General features: G+C 53.9%; 1 protein-coding gene across 5 annotated transcripts in view; it reads left to right on the top strand.

Moving 5' to 3' along the window:
- Window positions 1-21,187, top strand: part of NAV1 (neuron navigator 1) — a 229,355-nt gene that overhangs the window by 111,271 nt on the left and 96,897 nt on the right. For all 5 annotated transcript variants that reach the window (XM_019513822.1, XM_019513823.1, XM_019513821.1 and 2 more), the window contains one exon: window positions 5,928-6,293. In XM_019513822.1, coding sequence (XP_019369367.1) covers window positions 5,928-6,293 — 366 coding nt within the window. The remainder of the gene's footprint in view (window positions 1-5,927; window positions 6,294-21,187) is intronic.

Genomic DNA, 21,187 nt, shown 5'->3' with positions numbered 1-21,187 from the left:
TCAGCACCAAAGTCATGCATTCCAGTTTAACCTAAATGTGTTCCTAGCTGCTGTCAGCTATGCTGCAAAGAACTGCTTTTGCCCCCAGATCAGAGCATCCCCACAGGACCAGCATCAGGTTTGTGCTGTCGATAAAGCATCACGTCAGCACCTAGAAAGGCTTTCCAAGCCCTTTTAGTTAAAGCAGAGCAAACTTGGATCCAGGCAAGGTCAAAGATGCTCAATGCGTGGAGGAGCTCACAGCCTAACTAGGCATGCAGTGCAAGGGGCAACCAAGGCATGGTGGGGACTAGCTAGGCCAAGGCCATGCAGCAGGCCAGCAGCAGCACTGGGGTAGAATCCAGCTGTCCCTGCACAAACCCCATGCCCTGATTCCAGGACAACACTGTCGGCAAGGCCCTGCACTCATACCTGTGGAGCTGCAGGCCTGGCAGGTCATCTCCAACCATGCTGGGCTGTGAACAGACATTGCTCACATGGATGAATCCTGGCCATGGCCTGTGGCCTGGCGGACTGCTGCTGCCCTGCTGGCTGAGTTCAGGAGTACTGAGGCAGTCCTGCCTGCCCCCTGTGCTGCAGAGCCACGGGGGAGGAAGAAGATGCCCCTTCTGTGCCTGCAAGCAGCCAGCCTGCAATGAGGGAAGTGTCCACCAGGGGGTGGTGTCAGGCCAGGTGGAGCAAGACAACTCCTCAGCAGTGACAGCTGCAGGTGAGGACATCCTGTGGGGGGGGGGCACTACAGCAGGGGACCCTGCTTTGGGTCTCCACTGAACAGCCCTACTCCAGCACCAGCATCACTGATGCCTGCCCCGTGGGAACCCAGGCTCAGCCATGGGGGTGTCCCCAGAAGCTTGCTCGCGGCCCCTGTGGGTCCTGCTCCTACCTGGTGGTGCCAGAGGGGCACAAAATAGCTCCCTGGCATAACAGGAGGGCTGCAGGAGTGTCTGTACTGCCCTACCTGCCAGGGCAGGCAAGCAGAGCCCAGCAAGCACCATGGCCTGCTGGGCCCAGCCCACAGCTGCAGCCCCACCGGGAGCACAGGCATGGTCTTGTCTTTGGGTGTAATAGGGTCTCAGCTCCATCCCCTCTGCCAGGGACCATTCCTTGGAGAGTGGGGAGCAGAGGCCAGCAGCTGCCGTCAGTGCCCAGAGCTGTCTTCGGGCAGAGAACAGCTCCCAGACACACCTAACTCATCCTCTCCTTGTGGTGCCAATGGGGCTGCCATCACAGCAGCTCATCAGGCCCTGTGGCTCCTGCACCTCCCTTCCCAAACCCCTGTGTCAGGGCCTGCTGCAGTGCTGAGCTGTTCAGGGGCTCCCTGCCCTGCACTTATCCCAGAAGGAGAAGCATTCCTGATCCCCTGTGGTCGATCAGACCAGCTGGTAGTGCGGGAGGGAAATAGGGGCTTCCCTAGCTATAACTTCCCCTGTGGACTATCTGGGGTTGGCCATAGACATATCTGCTCCCAAGGGCCCTTCTGAACTCCTGGGAGTGGCTAGACCACTTTCCCTAGTGTGAAGTGTGCAGCCCCTCTGCCATGCTGCCAGATACTAGGCACCCCCACTCTACCTGGCAGCAGCAGGCTATGGCCCTTGTGCAGTGGCTCCGCTGGAGCCAGCAGGGCCTGAAGCTGCCAGGCTGAGCTCAGTCTCCTCAGACAGAGCTCCAGACCTGCAGCAGCAGCAGAGCAGAGCAGCTCCAGCAGGTGCCCCTCGCTCCACTTCTCTGCTCTGAGCAGGGAGCTGGCAGCCCTGTCTGTCTTGAGTAACATTTTCCCCTCCCGGGCTCTGTGGCCCAGATGAGCTAATGCAGCGACAGCAGCCTCTCCTGGCCTCAGTGCTAGGGATGGGGATCTGCTCAGGGGGAAGCCACAGACACTTGGAGGTGTTCAGCCAGCCTGAGAGGGTGGGACAGGGCAGAGCACACCACCAGCGAGGGGGGCAGTCCCACTGGGTGGGAGGGTGAGAGCATGGATAAGGATAGGGTGAGCTCAGTGCCAGCAATGAGTCCATGGAGTCAGCGGCAGTGCCAGGGAAACCAGTAATTGGGCCAGGCAGTCAGCTGGATCACGGAGAGCAGGGAGCCAGGGGCTGGCTGGGGCAGGGATGCCAGTGGCCAGGCTCCCCACCCCCTTCAGCACATGGGCAGCCCCCCAGGTATTTGGGCAGGTGGGAGTTCAGCTCAAGCTCCCTGCTGTGTTGGCTTGGAGGCCTCTGACAGGCTCTCAGCCTAACCCAGCCCAGCCTCAGAGCAGCAGTTTGAGGGATAAGTAGGTGGAGGGATACCTACCTGCCAAAATCTCCTGCAAGCTCAGCTCAGCACAGGGCTGACCATCTGTCACTCAGTGCTGCCACTGCAGGACCATGCCCCAGTGGCCCCTCTGCCCCACAGGGAGAGGAGAGCAAGCAGGCCTCAGGAAAGGTTGGGACAGCTATGGGGAAGGTGCTGCACTGCTGCCAGGCACTAGTGAATCAATCCCACTTCCTGTAGGTCACTAAATCTGCTGCCAGCCAGTGCCTCCCAGGACAGGTGCTGAGCTGCCCTTTCCTCCCAGAGCAGTCTGTGGCAATCTTCACTGAGGGACCTGGTGGGGAGGGTGGTTGGCCACTGAAGGCAAGCTTGGAGTTCGGATCAATCTAAGATATTAGGACTGCGACCACCCAGTCTGATCCCCTGCATAGCATAGGCCAGAGACCCCTGCCCAGGGCTGCTGCATCAAGCTAGGTCCTCTCATGGAGCTCCCTTTACCTCTACAGCAGCCCCGTCCTGGGTCAAGAGCAGGGTTTGGATGTGGGTCTATGGCTGGGATCTCAACTGCTTCAGCTGAAGGAGTAATTCTATTAGATGCTGGCAGCAGTAGATTGTAATCCAATGGGTGGACCTGCCATTAGTGGGCAGGTGACATGTGCCCTGTGTGTGTGTTACATTGCTGTCACAGGTTTGCATTACAGGTGCTCCCCAGGAGCACTCTTGAGGTGACATCAGGGAACACCCGCCCTTGCATGGCTCAAACTCCCAACTAACCCTGGCCATGGCATCATGTCCTCACCCGTGGTCTCTTGTCTTAGTCTGTCGGCACCCTGGGGCCAGAGCCAGGAGCTGCACAGGCCCTCACACCATGGGCTCCAGGTCCTGGCTGGGGCTCCTCAGTGCTACACACACAAAAGCCATTCAGAATTGTGCCCGGAGCAGCTCAGAGCTTTGGCCCACTGGCACTGGCATTTGATAACCATGGGAGTTAATGCAGAGATGCCTGGGAAGACCATGTCCAGAGCCCCTCTCTTTCCCCTGTGCTTGGCCAGGGAGCTGGGTTACACGTGGGTCTCAGTGCACCTTCCAAGCCTGGCTCCCAGCACCAGGTACTGCCAGGTATTCACTGCACCCATTACTGGATGTTGTGGCAGGTGCTGAATGTGCCATCCTGCTTGGGGAGCAAGGCATCCCAGCCTCTCCATGTGACTGCAGCACTCTAGGCTCTACATGGGCTGCCTGAGAGCAGGATCAGGGCTTGGTCTGGCTGTATGAGGCCCTCACTAAGACTTGCCTGCCTGGGGGACCCTGCCTTCCTTGTGCCATGCATGTAGATGAGAGGAGAACTGCACCCAAGGTACCTTCTGCAGGGCCTTGGGAGTGTCCTGTACCCTGCTGTCAGGCAGCTGGCACATGCTCAGGCTCCTGATGTCTCCCTGGGCTTGCTGAAGGGACTACTCTTTCCATGGGCCAGCTCCCTTAAGTATCTCTGCCAATCCTACCCTGGCCCTCAGGTAGACGTGAAAACCCCAGGGAAATGCTGAGAACCCTGCAGTGGTGCCCAGAGCCACAGAGAGGTGCCAGTGCCCTGGCCAGGCTTCTGTAGTGATTTGCATGTGCATCAGCCTAGATAATCCCTGAAGAGAGAACATATCTGAATGCCAGTGACGCTGTTGCCTACTGGGCACAGGGCAGTGCCCTCCCATGCCCTAACTCCTCAGGGGTGCCTGGGGCTGGGCCTGTCCAGCGTTGTCAGGGTATCACTGCACATCACAGAGACCACACTTGGGAGGGTGAGTGCTGCCAACTCAGCTCCACCCATGATGAGTCACGTCAGGAGGGGACCCAGCAAGCAATGGCAGGGCTCCCCTCCAGCCTGTCTGCTTTGCTTAATGTTTGGCTTGCAGTTCCAGAGCAACAGCTCCCTGCAGGTCTGGGCGCATGTATTCCTTATGGCACACTGGCTGTGAAGATGCCAGCACTTGCGGTTGGGCAAGTGAGACCAACCTACAAGAGACTGGCTGGAAGACAGTGCGTGAGATCGTGGCCCAAGTATACAGAAACCCAGTGGGAGCAGGCTGAGCCACTCCAGGCGTTCACATGCCTCCCACACCAGACCCATGAGGCTGGATGAACCAGGCACACAGCAAAGGGGAGCTGAATGCATGCAAGGTTTGCATGCACAGAAGAGGCATGCAGAGAGGAACTCTCTGCAGCGAGTGTGCATATCAAATCCAAGCTGAGGTCACCCCAGCCTTATGAATGCCTCTGGATTTCGAGATGATCTCCCTTTTGTCCATTTCCTTTTGTGCTCTGATGAGTCAGCAAAGCAGACAATGAAACTCATAGCTGGGTCAATGCTGGGTGTGGATCCCCTGCCTGCAGGTGTCTGGGTGAGGCATCTGGGATTCTCCAGGTGACTCCTGGGTCTGAAAAGGGGGATGGGAGAGGGTGAGACTGGAGCACAGCCCCAACTTGCAGCCTCTGCTACCCCAGCCCTGGGGTCTCCATGCAGAGCCCTGCTGCTGCCCTCCATCCTGGCTGCACTCTCCCCCTTGTCCTCTCTGCCATGCTCCCAGGTTCAGGTATTGTAACAATGGGGCAACCCATTTGCAAGCTTATCAGGATGGTCAGGCCTAAACAGAGGCAATGGGACGTGAGCATGCAGGTTACCAGCTTGGGCTGTGGCACTGCCTGCGCCCCCAGGTGGGGGTAGCTTGCTGATGCCAGGTTTCATTAAGCTCGTCCTGGGGAAATGTGTGATGTCCAGAGAAATAGCCCCCCAGCAGATGGCTCAGGAGCTGTTGGCAGCTTTGAGCCTGACATTCAGGGCTCCAAAGCCTACATTTAATTCCAGCTTAACAAGACAGCTCTTGTGTTTCAACACAATGATCAAAACTATCTCTGCTGGGCTGCTGTGCCCAGCCCTGCCCCACCCTGCTCTGCCTCTAGCCAGATCTCCCAACCCCCTGCTTTTCATGACTGCTTTGCATTTCACATCTAGTGGCTACTTTACAGAAGGTGAAGGTGAAGGGAAGGGCTTGGAATGGGAGTGTGAGTAGGACCAGGATGCTGTTCCCACTTTCTCTGTGGGGCAATTAGGCTCTTCCAAGCCCACACTTAAGCTTCCCTGCAGCTCCCCAGGCCTGACTCCCTTGTAAGCTAAATGCAGGCAAGGGTCACAGGCACAAAATGCGCTGAGTGCACAGAAAAGGCATGGAGACCCGCCTTGGGAGCCATGTCCCTGCTGCTGCTGCAGCACTGCTCTTTGGCACAGTAGATCCTGGGATAGGCCTGGGAGCAGAGTGGGTGGCTCTGTTCCTGTTCTGTGCAGAGCCCCTGGAAGGAGGGGGTGACACAAATGAGGAGGGTGAAGGGGCAGCAGGGGTGGTGGGAATAAAGTGAAGGAGTCATATAGAAAGAAGAAAGGGATTACGGTTAAAACAGTGGCCCAGCCCTCCAGATTAGTAGTTCCCCATCATGGCTCTGCCCCAAACTTGCTGTGTGGCCTTGGGCCAGAAATCCCAAAGCCAAGCAGCCTTATCTTCAAAATGCGGAGCACCTGCAGCCTCTGATGCCTGAACAATAGCAAAATGGGACCCAGGGCTGGAACTGCTGCCTTGCATTTACTGTCCTTGGGCCACATGCCCCTAATCTCTCCTCTGTGTTCCCTGCAGCTCCCTGGAGATGACCTGCTATGACAGCGATGAGGCGAACGCCAGGAGTGTGTCCAGCCTGTCCAACCGCTCCTCCCCACTGTCCTGGCGCTATGGGCAATCCAGCCCTCGCCTGCAGGCTGGAGATGCTCCCTCTGTGGGTGGGAGCTGCCGCTCAGAGGGCACCCCCAGTTGGTACATGCATGGGGAGCGTGCACACTACTCCCACACCATGCCCATGCGCAGCCCCAGTAAGCTGAGCCACATCTCCCGGCTGGAGCTTGTCGAATCACTGGATGCTGATGACGTGGATCTGAAGTCTGGGTACATGAGCGACAGCGACCTGATGGGGAAGACCCTGACAGAGGATGATGACATCACCACAGGGTGAGTACCAATGCTGGCTGCCAGCACCTGGAGGCAGGCAGTCTGGAGTCCGCCATTTCTGGCCTGATCAGGATTTTAGTAAGTAGATAAAAGCTTCCCCTAGTCTGACCTAAGCCAAATGGTCATGTTTATACCAAGAGAGGTAATGTGAATGCATGGAAGACCTCAGTAGCCTTCCCCTGTGCACTTCTGATGGATGATGGGGTCTGTGGCTAGTGTTGTTTAGCATCTGGTGGCCTCTAAAGCCATCAAGATGCAAAGTGTTAGCATCCTTTGCAGTCCTGGTGTCCAGCATTCCCTCTAAGCTGTGTGGTGTGCGCAGCCGCGCAGGCGTACCTGGCAGCATGGCATGAGCGTGCCTGCGTGGCCATGCATGCCACACAGCTTAGAGGGAACGCTGCTGGTGTCTAGCTGGAAGTGCAGCACATCTGAGGTGAATGCAGGCTGGTGGGGCTTTTTCTGAAAGGGATGTTTGCCTGGCAGGCTGGGCACTTAGGGAACAACACATTTAATCCTGATTTTGGAAACTATAATGGTTCTAAATCTGGCCCTGACACCCAAACCACACTGCTAGGCTGTGGGACTGTGTGGGAGCCTGAAGGGCAGTGTAACAAAAGACAGAGGAGAGAGGGCAGATGGCCACTGGCAAGCTGGGAGGCATCTGGTAGTCTGGCTTTGTGTTGGCTCCCTCCACTATGGTGAAAGGGAGAAAGGAGCACATGGGAATGCCTGGTGCCTGTTCCTGCAAGGGTCCAGAGCTCTGGCCATGTCCCCATAAATCAGCAGAGCCCTACTGAAGCCCCACTGACTGCAGTAGAGGTCTCTTGATTTACATCCACTGAGGGCCTGGCCCTTCAACTCTAAGGACATGCTCTGGGATACATTGACTGCCCCACCAAGAGTGCAGCAGGCATATGGCATGGGCAGGCACACTGTAGCAATCAGAAGGACATGGTTGCAAGGTCCAGCCAGGTCTCTTGGGCAGGGGATCAGAGTGATAAGATGCAGGGGCACTAGCGGGCCCCTGGTGACTCCATGACTCCACCTGAGCTCCCCTTCCCTATGCCCACAGGTCAGGAAGGGCTATAAATGGACACCTGGGAAGCAGCTGGGGCTGAGCTGCACAGCCAGGAGCCCAGGACTGTGGGAACTCCAACCAAGGCATCTTTGGTACCTCCTTCCTTCATGGTTAGTCCCTGTTGACAACATCAGCTGTACTGGAGGAGCCCCACTGGTGACAGCTGTGCTGGGTCACCCCAGGGATGAGGAGGAGCATGCTATGTAACAAGGGGTTGCTGGCCCCCAGCTGTGTCCAGAAGTGTGTGAGAAGGTGGTGTCCAGTGATTCCCATCGAGTGCCCCCAAGCCCTTCTTGCTGCTGCCCAGCCAGTCCATGCACATTGTGCTCATGGCCCCCAGCAGGGAGAGCTCGGGACCTGATCCTGCAGTGCTTCATTGCCTCATTCCCTAGGACAGCAGTGGGCTGGGAGGGTCTGGGCTGGGAACTGTGATGCAGCTCAGCTCTGTGCTTCCGGCGACAAGAGTATTTGGCCTTGTTTGTGCCTCGTGGCTGGGGAGGAGTGGAAATTCTGGGGCTGAGGTATTATGTCATGCATTTTCCATGTATCCCTGGAAGCATTAGAAACGCAAAAACACCCTGCGCCTCCTTTATGGGGCAAGGCATCTCTGGGGGCCTAAAAATGCTCTGACAGCAGAGGAAGCCCCATACTGCGTTGTGGCTTCCCAGTGGAAGTCTGCAGATGTGCGAGTCCTGACCCCTGAGTCCCCAGATTGTGTTGTGCCCCATGGGAGAAGGTCACACTCACCCAGGTGTTACTGGCACTAGGGTGTTGAAGTAACAGGGCCAAGAGATCGGAGTCCCTGCTGCAGGGAAGTGAGATGTTGCAGGGTAGCTGAGGAGAGATGCAGGGAGGAGCTGGGGGGCTCGGTCCTGGGAGGACCTGCCAGTTCTGTGTTTGGCCTCTTCCAGGATCCCCAGTAGGAGGGAGGCCCCTCAGCTCCTGGCCTGGGCAAGAGCACATTGTCTGCAAACACCCCCCTGCACCCAGGGTCCCAGGCTGCGCAAGCCTGCTGCCTTCCAGTGCCAAGCTGCTGTGAGTGTGGCAGTCTGAGGGGGACGGAGGGGTGGGGGTTCTTGGGTTTGAGGCTCGTGTTGTTTTATTTTAAAAAGCAGCCCTTCCCATGCTGATCCCAGCGAGCTATCGAGATGCTGCCTCAGGGTTTCTTGTTCAACAAAAATCTAGTCCCCTTCCCTCCCCCTGACTCTGGCCAGGGGCCAGGATTTCCACATATTGGAGGTTTCCTGTTTCAGTGCATGAGAAAATAAATAACTCTGGTATTTGATTTGTCCCAGATCCTGGGGAGGTACTTGGCCTCTTTCACTGCTGTGTGAGCTCTTCTGTGGGATGCTCCTAGTCACGTCAGCTCTTCGCAGTGTCTGGAGATAGCCCACATGGCTGGGGGGTCATGCAGGGACTCAGCCCCATGTATGGGCCCATGAGTCCCCTTTGTTTCCCTTGTCTCGCATACCTTCAACCCCCTCCCACTGGAGGAGCCCAGTCCCTTTAACACCCTCATCCCTTTCTTTTTGGCTCAGACAGACAAGTGTCATGGGAGGCATAAAAGCAGGGGAGCAGGCTGTGGGGGGAGGAGGCGCTGTGGCTAGCTCTGCTCTGCTTTGGTATAGGCCACCAGACTGCTGCAGCCACTGGTGGGAGAGCTGCCCTGGCAAGGGGGCTGCCGTGCACATGTCTGAGTCGGGCCCTCCTGCAGTTCCAGTTGACCTCAGCACTGGATTCACTGGCCCCACTGCCCTTGTTTGGGGTGGAGGGCAGAGGAGCTATTGTCTTGCTGTAGCTCCATTTCAGGTCTCACTCTGTGCTTGTGCCAAAGGCTGCCCTCAGCTGACCCAGATGTCAGCAGGTACCTGGCTGCTTGGCCTGGGGAGTCCAAGGCAGCCTGATACGATGCTTGCTGCGTCTCTGCCTTGGAGTGCTGTTGGCTCCAACCCGGTGTCTTTGACCACAACGGACTGCTGATCTGCAGTCCTGGTTGCTGTGTGGGGAGTGGGAAGTGGGAACATGGCCAGCAGCTTGCGGTGGCCCTTAATGCTTTGAGCACAGGCATGAGGCCCTGCACCAGCTGCTGGCTAATTATTGATGATGAGGCTGAGTCAAAAGCAAAGCCTGTGGGTCTTCAGGGGCTCCATTGAAACGGCACATGCAGTACTGGCAAGGTTATCATTACTGTCACTCCAGAGGAGTCTGCCCTTGACTCCTGGACCACCTTCCCCTCCCACTAGGAAGCATAATTGGAGCCTGTGCAGGTGACTAGGGCTAAGTACAGGCCTACTAGTGGGCTGGGGCAGATCAGCGCTGGCTCCATTATTCAGTAGGCTCTGCAGTAAATCAGGAGTAACTCCATTAAGCCTGGTTCCTTTTTTACCCAACTGATGTAAATCAGGAATAACTCCATAGGACCCAATGACTTTGGTACCTGAGTAAATAATAAAGAATAACATAAGCAGAAATTGCATCTGCTGTCTCCTACCTTGTCCCCACTCAAGACCCCCTCCCTCAGATCTGCCACACAGTGCTAGAGCAGAAATTCTCTGACCAAGGGCCCAGCTCTTTCTGTATTGGTCCTGTGTGTGAGCTAGGGCTCACTGGCAAATCCAGAGAGCAGGCAGTCATTCCTGGTTGCAAAATAGTGGGAGGCTCAGTTTCTTCCCAGTTCCTTTGCTTCTGGATGGTAGGTGCCAGGAGCAGCTGAGCTGGGACTTGGCTTTGTCCCCATCAGCAGCTAAGGTCAGCCTCTAGAAAGGAGTGCAGATGCCATGGTGGGATAGATGCTGAGGCCTGATTGGTACAGGGCCATGCAGCACATGCATTTTGTGCACACAGAGCCTTGGGGCTGGGAGGCTGGAAGCCATGGTACAGAAGCGCAGGGATCAGCTTTGCTCCAGGGAGCAGTCCTGTAAGAGGTGCTGAATGCCAGCTCAGTCCCAAGTCACCCACAGGAGCTCAAGCAACCCTATAAGGTTTTTGGATGGGTGAGGCAGTTTCGTGGAGCAGCCAGAGGGCTTTGCAGCCAAGGCAGATCAGCTTCCATGGGGAAAGGTGGATGTGACCTGTCCCAGATTGCTACCTGTCGCCACCTTCCACACTGCATTGCTGTTGGACTCTGGGTCCAGCTCTCTCCTTTATGTAAAGCGCCCAGACAGAGGGGATTAATTTCCTCCTACTCCTTCCAAACACTGAGCTGTCAGGGAGAAGCAGCCTGAAGCCCTGCATGGAAGAGGCTCCTGCGACCCCTCCTCCTCACTGCGGGTCCGGCTCTGTGGTTTGGGGGGAGGGCTGTCAGACCTGCCTGCATGCATGCTGCCTTTGGGAGTGCTGGGACAAGCAGAGGGTGGTTTGCCCTTGGCATCTTTGTGCTTATAAGCCCCTCCCCACTGCAATGCTTTGCTCTGCTCTGATGCACTCCCTTCATTGTGGCCAGCAGGCAACCTGACCTCTGCTGCATCATATCCTGGGGGCCTGGCCATCCTGGGGACCTACTGTAGGTTTTTCAATACCAGGGATTTTAATACTTGCCCTCTGTGCTTCCATTTCCCTACCGCCTTTGTGATCACTTGAAGACCTGTCAGTGGGAAGCACAACAATGACCCCCATGGATTAGCCTCGGCTATTGAACATGGGGGCACCTGCACTCTTGACCAGCCCCTGCTGTGGTAGAAGCAGGTAATGTGTCCAGGTTCAAAAAAGGAAGTGGATAAATTAATGGATGAGAGGTCTGTTAGTGGCTATTGAGCAGAATGCTTGGAGATGTTTCCTTTCTAACCCAACAAATGGTGGATCCCAGAGAGGGTATTGAATGGGGACCAGACCACTCTAGAGATATCCGGTTCAGTGCACTTCCTCTGTACCTATGGCATCCACTTTTGCTGGATACTGGGGTGGATGGACCATTTGTCTGACCCAGTCAGGCACTGGTTATGTTCTTATGATCTGCAATTGGTTCGATGTATCCTGAGACAAAAGTCCCCTCCCATATTTGCTGTCTCACTCTCCAGGGCACAGAGTCTGAGTGATGCTAGCCCTGTTCTGGGAGTGCAGGCTCCTCAGAGGGTTGAAATTATACTCTTTGTTGCTGCTAATCCAGACTGAAATATTGACAAAGCACCTGCTTTACTTAAGATACAGATACTTCTGCTTGCCATGCAGTCCCTGCCCTAGCAATGGCTTCCTTTCCAGTTCCTTTCCCCATGTGGCCTCAAGTGATGACAGGCAGGCCCCAAAGCTACTCACAGGCATCCTGGGCACCAAATCTCCTCTGAAACACTGAGAAGGAGCCCAGGGCCTGCTCTGCTCCCCACACCTCTGGCCATGGCCTCACAGACCCCAGGGTGAGAAGCAGTGTCTAGGCCATACCAGGACCCAGACCAGGAAGGATGACCATCTCGCATGGTCCACAGAGTTCCCCCTGCTCACGGATAGGGTGGGGAGGTCTTGCCTGTGCTATACAAGCATGGGGGTTACATGAACACAGTCAGATTCACAGTCCTGCCTTTAATTCCCCGCTAGCATACTCTGACCTAGAATCAGTAAGATGCCGTCACTGCCCTAGCCAGGCCCCTGGCACTAATGGAGCAGAGCACTCTAAATGGTGCCATTAGTTACCCCAAACTGGGTTGCTCCTGCATTAGGAGGGGAGGCCGTTTGTAGTGAGGAGGCTTTATGGGGCAGTAGGACACAGCTGGTGCAGAGCTATTAGTGTTAAATCAGGGGCAAGCAGATAAACTCTTATCTCTCACACCTCCCCTCACATCCCTTGCTGAAGCCTTAAATGAGTGCTCCCACTGCCGTTGATCACAGCATGCCCCAGTGCTTGCTGGGTTAATTCATCTTGGAACCTTATTTGGGGAGCAGCGTTGGCCACAAGCAATGGGAGCAAGCTCTGAATGCTACCATTTAAACCTCGCTAACTCAGGTCATGGGTACTGGCACTAGCACCTCTCTGCATGATAGGCTAGGGAAGTGTATCAGTAGGATCGTATGCATGCCCATATGTGTGATTGCAGGTGTGGATGTGCCCAAGGTTTCTCGGTGTGCAGAAGTGTTTATGTGTGGATAAGTGTCAGGGAATGTGTGCATGGTTTTGTAGAGTTGTTGAATTTTGGTGCCTGCATAGGATTTTATGGATGGTGCCTGTACATGTGTTTGTGCATAACTTCCTGCATGTGTGTCTGTGTGAATACAGGGGGTGTGTATATGTGTGTGTGTGTGTGTGTGTGTGTGTGTGTGCACGTGCATGTGCACATGCACACACAGGCATGCACTCAGAGGGAGGCAGAATGGCCATAAAGATATATTTCACTCTCCTGGGAAGTGTGTGGCCATGTGCATTCAGAAGATGTTTGCAAAAGAGCCAGTGAAGTGTCTTGCTTTCCAGAGTCAGTAATCCTAAATTAACTTGAGCATATTTTTACTGTGAACATCCCTGCCTGAGAAGTGATGATGAACTAAGGAAATCCCTGGCTGGGAGTACACGTGTGAGTTGGCATGCCCATGTGTGAGCGCACACACACTCCAGGACTTATGTGGAACCCAGACTTCTCAAGGTTGCAGCAGTGGGGGCCGATGCTGGGCCTACCCTCCACAGGACTGTTAATAATTTGTATGGGCAGAAGCTGCCCACCCGAAGGAGAATGCAGCTCAGTGATGTGGTGTTGTTCCCAGGCAAATGCCACTCATCAGCACTACAGTGCAGTGAGCAGTGCTGGGATGTCTGCATCATTGCCACATTGCTTGCAGAAGACTGGTGCCTTTTGGGGTAACTGGAGAGTCTATAAGTGATGCTCGCAGGCCTCTATGAAGAGCCCAGCCCAGTGTACTTCACAGGGACAGCTCACACAAGGCGGTATCCTGTGTGTGGGCAACTGAGATTGCCGAGAGGCAGAGGCACCCTGGGGACCTTTCAGAGCATTTATCACTCACTCGGCAAGGAGATTGTTAGCAAGTCTCTAACCGCAGTCACCACTGTCCTGGTTACAGGGCACCAGGGAGCTATTGTGGGATGGATGTAGTCAGCTCTGGATTCCCTGCCCCTCACCACAGTGCAAAAGCCACTCCTACCCCCTCATGGGCACATCCGTTTGGGAGAACACTCAGAGTACGGCTGGGAATACACTGACTGTGGCTGAGACCTGCTACTCCTTTGTGACTGCCCTTCTCCTTGGGGAGAGTGGGTGCTGGGCAAGGAGCTAAAGCCCTGTCTGGGGAGATGAGCTACCAGTTCTCACCACCTTTTTCAGGGGATCTTGTCCTTTTCTTCCCAGTCATTCCTGGTTTCCCCCTGCTTTCCTGGATGCATCCCCACAGGGTGGGCAGCTGGCTGGCTGTGCCAGTGATGGTTGCTGTGCCTCACAGCAGAAGGCACCAGGGATGGAGAGCTCCCGTGCTCTGACAGGCTCTGGCACAAGGGGTCAGAGGCTCAGCTGCCTCCAGACAGGTCTCGAAAGTGCTGCACAGTGTTCAGCTGGAGGGGGGAGACTTGTCCTGGCCATTTATATCTTTCTTGTTCCAGCACAGTGGGACCTGAATCCAAGCACCCCTGGGATTGGAGCTTTGTGGTGCCAGGAACCCAGGTCCAGGCGGCTCGTTCCCTGGCCAGGCAGGCAGTGCTGGGGAAGTCTGGGAAGCAGCCCTGTCTTTTGCAGATGCTTAAGCAGAGCATGATGCTTCAGGAAAGGCACAGAGCAGTTTCCATGGCAGCACAGCCAGGCTGCTGCTGCTGGGTCCACTGCACAGCCGATGGATGTACAGAGGGTCTAGAAGAACCCCTCAGCTTGCAATGGCCTCTGCTTACCTGCGCAAAACAGGCTGTGGATTTCCCACTTGTCAAGGACCCATGTCACACCTAAGCATAGTGTCTGCCTTCCCAGATTTTCCAGCAAAGACCTGATCCTTGCTTCTGAGTCCAAGGTGATCCCTATTGCTGCCCAGCCATCAAATAGCACAGAGCTTCCTCAGGACCAGCTGTAGCCCTGACCCCTTTGATTGGGACACACGCTATCCCCCCACCTCCTCCAGGCACTCGCAAGTGGTCCAGAAGGAAAGGCACTGGCAGCTTTATTGGCAGAGCTGTGACACAGCTGTTGTCTGATGGTGTCTGGGTGGGTGGTTGAATGGTTTGGGTAAGGGACCTGCAGTCTGGACCAGTAGGCCCTATCCCAGCTCCTGTACTGGTTGTCTTTCAGGAAGGTATTGGTTCAAAGGGGGGAGCTGAACGTGGGTGCCGCAGCTTTTCTGCAGCAGAAAAAAGACATTACTGTTGTTATGCTGTTGACTTTCAGCTCTTTATCATGCAGTTTCCCCATCTAGATAGGAGCAGAGGGCAGTTCTCTTGAGAGGAACATTAAGAGTCACAAGCTCCAACATCAGCGTAGTGACCTTTCGAAGTCATAAATCACAAGGTTAGTCGAATCCTGACGACTATAGCTGCACTTCATTCGGGGTGGTTCCATCAGAGCAATCTCTCCATGATGCAGGCTGCAGCCTTCCTGTTGGTAATGCCTTTCCCTTTGGGAAAAGACATTCCAAAGGAAGAGATGAGTTTAGGAAAGCACGTAGAGATCTGTGGGTAATCTCTGAACCAGTCAGCTAGCAGAGATTTGCATGTGCTATATGATTGCTCATCAAAGAAATCAGCTCCACCCAATCAAGAGGCATCATTTGCCTATGCAGTTTGATTCATTATGATTCCTCGAGGCCTCTGTATGGCTTACCTGCAAGGAGGTGAATGCTAGAAACATCCTGTGGCAGCACATGGCTGGGATTGGCTTGTGGTGCATACAGAGCCCATCTGCATGCCTCCCAGGGAGGATGTGAGTTTAACCAAATGTTTTGAGATACCTGCATGAAAGGAAATATTGAGAAGTAGCTATCTATTATGGCAGTAGTGGCTAGGGGTGTGAGACAAAGAACACAGCCCACCAGCGCGAGGTACCATACCCACCTAGAGTGGGAAGATAGTGCTGGCTCCAGGTGCTGTTTACATGCCAAATATTCTTTCTCCTGGTATAACCTGGTGGGCTTTGGTGCAAAGACTGAAGCTGCCCCACCCTAGAAAAAAGCAGACTAGAACAGACCTACCATGGTTTCCCTTCTGTTCATGTCCTAAACCGTGGAGGGCAGTGGTGGGATCGGGGGCATGGCTGCCTGTGGTTCTCTGTGTCTCTGTAAACATGGATCTTAATACCAGCCTAAGCAGGAGTACAACCACCGTGCTCCATGTCAAGCTGATATTAGTGCGACCTGATGCATCCAGAGAAACTGTCTCCAGGAACACCCTGAAATGTTTGTGTTGGCTGCCTTAGAGCCTCCCCCAGCTGCCCTCACTGATACTGTCACTCTGTCCCTTCAACCGTGAGCATTTCCACTCTCACTTCAGCAGGGGGAAGGGAAGGCAGGAAGAAACATTGCCAGCCCTAGGGCAAGTCAATGTGTCGGGTCCTGACACCCCCAGAGGGCCTGCGGACCACAGAGTGCATTCTAGGAGGGGCTTCAGAGGGTCACTGCTGCAGTGGGGGCTGTGTTTGCTCACAACCAGGGATGCAAGGCTTTCAGCAAGCCTCACATTGTGTTGTGCTGAGGGATCCTCGTGCAGTGCCTTGCCTCCAGTCTACCTGCTGTTCTGTCCCTGCAGCACCTGCCTGGGCAACATCTACCCCTAGGAAATGGGTGTGTCAGGAGTAGGCATTTGGGCAGACCCTGAACAGCAGTGCTGGTTGCAGGTCAGAATACAGGAGCAGCCATAGGACTGGGGGTGAGGAAGAGGACTGGCCAGGGAGGAGGTGCACTGGCTGAGCTGGAAGGAGAGATGGGGGATAGGGGGCTTGAAATCAATGTAGGTGCTCAGGGGACTGGAGAGGATTCAAGGAGCTGTGTATGGGGCAGCCCAAGTCTGTGAGCAGGCCAGGACTGAGGTGTGGGGGAGCTCCTGTGGGGGTTGCTTTGTCTGAAGTTAGGGCGTCATCAGGGAGGTGGACAGAGTGCTCTATTACAGCTAGGTGTAGCCCATAATTTAGCGTTTTCTTCCCACTTTAGTCCCAACTAGGCTTTTGCCTGCAGCTGTTCAGGAAGGGTCTCCAGCACCCCTAGATCCTTGAGTCTACACAGAACTGGCAGGACCCTCATTTAGAAGGATTCACTTGGAAGCGGCACACGCAGCGGGCAGCCCAGAGCTCAGCCTGCATAGCACAGTGGGAGAAGGGCCCACACTGCTGGGGTTCATGGTGTGAGCCTGAGGTTTTGGCCCTAAAGCCTTACTCTGGGGTAAACTGCCAATACACATCGCAGCTGCAAGTGCCAGTTCCCATTGAAATATTGGAGACAACTTGCTGTCACCAGCATGCCAGGAGATCAGGCTGGATAGTCTTGGCCAAAAAAACCTAAAAGAAGTGGAAAATGATTTAATGCTTAATTGTGACACTTTCATTTTACAATTTACCTACATTTAATTCATTTTTTAAAGTCAAAGAAAAGAAGTCCAGTGGAGGGCAATGAAAATGATGAGGTGGCTGAGGAACATGACTAATGAGGAGAAGCTGAAAGAACTGGGCTTATTTAGTTTGGAGAAGAGAAGACTGAGGGGGGATTTAATAGCAGCCTTCAGCTACCTGAAGGGGAGTTCAAAAGAGGATGGAGCTGAACTGTTCTCAGTGGTGACAGAACAAGCACCGATGGTCACAAGTTTCAGCAAGGGAAGGTTAGGTTAGATATTAGGAAGAATTTTCTCACTAGAAGGGTAGTAAAACACTGGAGCAGGTTACCCAGAGAGGTGGTGCAATCTCCATCCTTGGAGGTTTTTAAGACCCAGCTAGACAAAGACTTGGCTGGAACGATCTAGTTGAGGATGGTCCTGCTTTGAGCAGGGGGTTGGACTAGATGACCTGAGGTCCCTTCCAACCCTCAGTGTGCCCGTTGTGTGACCCAGGGCACACTTCATTTTCTGATTTCTCAGTCTGCTCAGGCTACGCCCAGCTCAGTCGCGCACATGGCTCTGGAGTCAAGCTCTACTGTTCTGGCAGCAGGAGACGGGGCTCTGAGGCTGTGGACCAGCACTGCAGAGTACAGGGCAGTTTGGCTTTCCCTGCGTGTGGCAGAACGGGGTGCTGCAGGAGGGCAATGATTTCTTGAGTCCTGGGATTCAGGGATTGCTCGCCATCAAGAGAGGCAGGTGCCACAGAGATCAGGAGTGCCCTGTTTCTGGGGGGGCAAAGCATGGACAAACAGGGCAAGGAGCAGAACCCCAACAAGGGAAACAGACTGGGCAGCCATGGGAGGCAGGAGTAAGAAAATAAGGATGCCTCTAAGTGTTGCATTTATTCAAGGGCTTGTTTCAGGACCACCCAGTCTGCTCTTCTGTATTTTTCTCTGAGTTTCTCCAAGAGGAAGAAGGATTGTGGGATGAAAGCTCTTACTTTGAAGGGATCAGGGTGTTGACTCTTTAACGCAAAGGACCTCTTTCCCAAGTGTTTCTCAGGCCTTTGAACTAAATAGGCAGTGACACAAGCAAGCCAAATGCAGAGCATTTTTAACAGGTTGAAAGAAATCTATAGGGGTTTTTTTCAACAAATGAGGTTTCACAGGACTGGATATGTGATGACCTAACCCTGCTGGCTCTGCAGAGAAACCTGTAGTCTTTCAGAGAAAGCAGGGTAGATAAAACATGAATTTCTAGTGCTAAAAGCAGGAAGTCTTCTCCAGCTATTGCTAGAATGAGGTTACGATGCAGATAAGAGGCATTTGTTTGCCCTTTCCAGGTCACTGCTGAGTGCTGCTAGGAGGCTTTTGGAGCGCAGCTGCCTTGCGTAGGTCACCCGTGTGGCTGGCAGGAATGGGTATTAGAGCCCCTGGCAGCTGGATGCTACACTGCACAGGAGTTGCTGCCAGTACAGTTTGTTGGAGAGATTCACTGGAAAGTCAATCTGGCACATCTCTAAAATGGGGAGATGATACTTCTGTATCTCTCCAGGGCTAAAAGATCGACACACCTTGGTCTGTGATGTTCTCACATACTACAGTGAGCAAGCACACAGGCATCTGCCCAGAGAAGGGGCCTGTAATAGGCCATGTGAGCATTGACTGCTACAGCTGCTCAGGGAAGTGTCTGTGAAAAAAGTCTTTGTCTTCTGAGCAGGCGGCTTGGAGGAAACTGGATTTTTGACTAAATCGTATCAATTCCCACAAAAACTCTCAAAGGAAAATTATGCAGAAATGAAAACAAAATAGGCTTTTGGGAATGTCAGTATTTCTTTTCTTGTCATTTTATTTAACGCATTTTTCATGCTTACATTATTTGTATTCTCTTTTTATTATTTCATGTCATTTGGAGTAGTGCAGAATAGTATCTAATGCAATAGTCTAAATGCTTAGGAAGTGTCAAACTTTCACTGTAAGGCACAGAAAATGTTTCAGTCAGTGCTAAGTAGCAGATGCCTTAAGTGATTTTAAAAATAATAGACTAGACTAGACTAGTCCAACTATATATAGTGTGCCCTCCTCCTAATGCCATGAAATAATGTAAAAATAATATGTCTGAAAAAGCATGCAATAACATGAACATTGAAACATGTTTTGAAATGCTAAAAGGACCTTTTTCCAAGACTACTTTTTTCAGGAATTTGTCAGTGAATGGTAAAAAAATGTTTGTTTTTGTCCCAGGTCAGAAGAAAAAACAAACTGTGCCGTGTCACTCTTTCCAGCAAAGGGAAACTTGGTTTTTGGCTCAGTGCTGCGAAGCTTACAAACTAACTTTCCTCCCCGCCCCAGAGGTGTTTGTGGTGCTGTGGTGATGGCTGCAGATCTCCTGCTTTCCTGACAGGCACTCAGTATGTGCAGACCAAGTAGTATGGCCCCATCCTCCTCCCCGTGCAGCCAGGGTTTATGCTGCCATTGACTTGAAAGGCAGCAGGAACAATTCCCCAGCGCTCACTCCTCCTCACGCTGTGATGTAGCAGCACAATATGCCCTTAAGTACAGACTTGAAAAGTGACGGAGAAAGGCTGGGAGCAGAAAAGATCTCTTGGGTCATCTGAGTTGTCCCCTTTTTCTCTTACACACAGTTGCTCAGGCATATTGCCTCCAGCCCCTTTGCTATCCTCTTGTCCAGGCCTTGAGCATGGGGTTCCCCTGCCTTTCGTCCATGCGTCTCTCACCCTCTCCTGGTCACTCTTAGGGAGCTCCTTTCACTCTCCTTATCCTGGTGCTCCAATTCCAGGACTGCTTGGGCTCTATACAGGACTGTTCCTCACAGGCTCATGCTTCTGGCCAACAAAAGCCCACGTGGAGGATGTGATTGGTCAGGATGTTGGCAGATCGCTGCTGGCACATGTGTCTCCTTTCAACAGGAGCTGACTAAGCAAGTAGCCTATGGAGTAGTCTCTGCCATGAGTGAAGTGTGCCACCCATTTTAATCTTGAAGAAATATGTGCCCCAGGCATCAAAAGTTTGGGAAACACCCATCTAGCTGGATCTGCTGAGTCCTTGGAGCTGCTGCTCCTGCAAGCTGCTCCTCCTCCATCAGGGAGCAATTCCCAGCCCATGTTGGATGGACAGACAGACACTCCCACATCTTCCTGCTGACTGACATCCCCTTGCAGAACTGGGGCACTGGCTTCTACTGTGAGTCTTTCCCGTTTGCCCTGATCTATCTCCACTCCGCTCTGTTGACACAGACTCCTCCAGTTTCCAGACCTGGGCTTGCTACTGGAGATGGACGGAGGGCCTGGGAATCTGCATCTTGCTCAGCTCCCTTCTCCCACTGCTGTGAAGCCTGGTCTTGCCAAACAGTTTGCTCATCTTGGCTTCTTGTGCCTGCATCCTGTGGAGCAGTTAAGTCCTTCATGCACCTGAAAGGCAGCCTGTTTGGTCAGGGCCCCCCACAACAGTTTAGATCAGTGTCTGGTCTTGCAAAGAAATACTGGCCGGCTTCTCCGCCCTGTTCCGACCCCTTGAGACTGCAGCTGCAGTGGCAGACAGGCCAGATCAACCTCGCTTCTGCTCTGGGAAGAATTCTCCTCTCCACACCCTGCACAGGGATGCCGCCGGCCTCCTGGCACAGGGAGAAGCCTCCTTAGTGCCTGCCACTGCATGGGTGGAGGCAGAGCTGTTCTCCACTGTGCCTGAGGCTGGACAGGCCTGTGCCAAGCCCAGTACCAGGGCATGAAGGTGGATTGTAGCACTGCGTCCTGCCCATCATATGAGTGCAGGGTTGGAATTCAGCCCTGTGCAGAGCAGTCAGTATGAGACCTGGGCACCACTGAAGCTCTGCTTCAGCCAAGGAGCTGGGTCAGGAGGGCACCCCTGAATGGGGAAGATGGGCACTGCACACCCAAGGAGGCTCTGCCTGAGTCCTGGATTGGTGCTTGTAAGTGCTGGAGAATGGCCTCCTGCCATCCTGTTCCCCAGAGCCCCTCCTGTGCTCCCAAAGCCATGGTTTGGGGACCTTTTATGACTTGGAGCCTCAAGCATGGGATGAAGGATATACACCAGTGCAGTTTCCGTGTGAGCCAGTAGAGGTGGGAGACTGAAGCTGGAAGGGATCAAGGGAAAGGGAACAGCAGCTACCCCCTCTACACTGCTGGTCATGGCCATGTCCCCCATGCCCCTACCCCTAAGTGTGCCCAGTGTGCACTTCATAGTTTCATAGTTTCTAGGGTCGGAAGGGAGCTGAGCAGATCATCTAATCCGACCCCCCTGCCATGGCAGGAAAGAGTACTGGGGTCAAACGATCCCAGCAAGGTGTTCATCTAACCTCCTCTTAAAGACCCCCAGGGTAGGAGCCAGCACCACCTCTCTTGGAAGTTGG

This window comes from Gavialis gangeticus, unplaced genomic scaffold (genome assembly GCF_001723915.1).
Source record: "Gavialis gangeticus isolate Ggan-Ray unplaced genomic scaffold, GavGan_comp1, whole genome shotgun sequence".
Classification (NCBI taxonomy): domain Eukaryota; kingdom Metazoa; phylum Chordata; order Crocodylia; family Gavialidae; genus Gavialis; species Gavialis gangeticus.
This window is presented reverse-complemented; position numbering and strand designations above follow the sequence as displayed.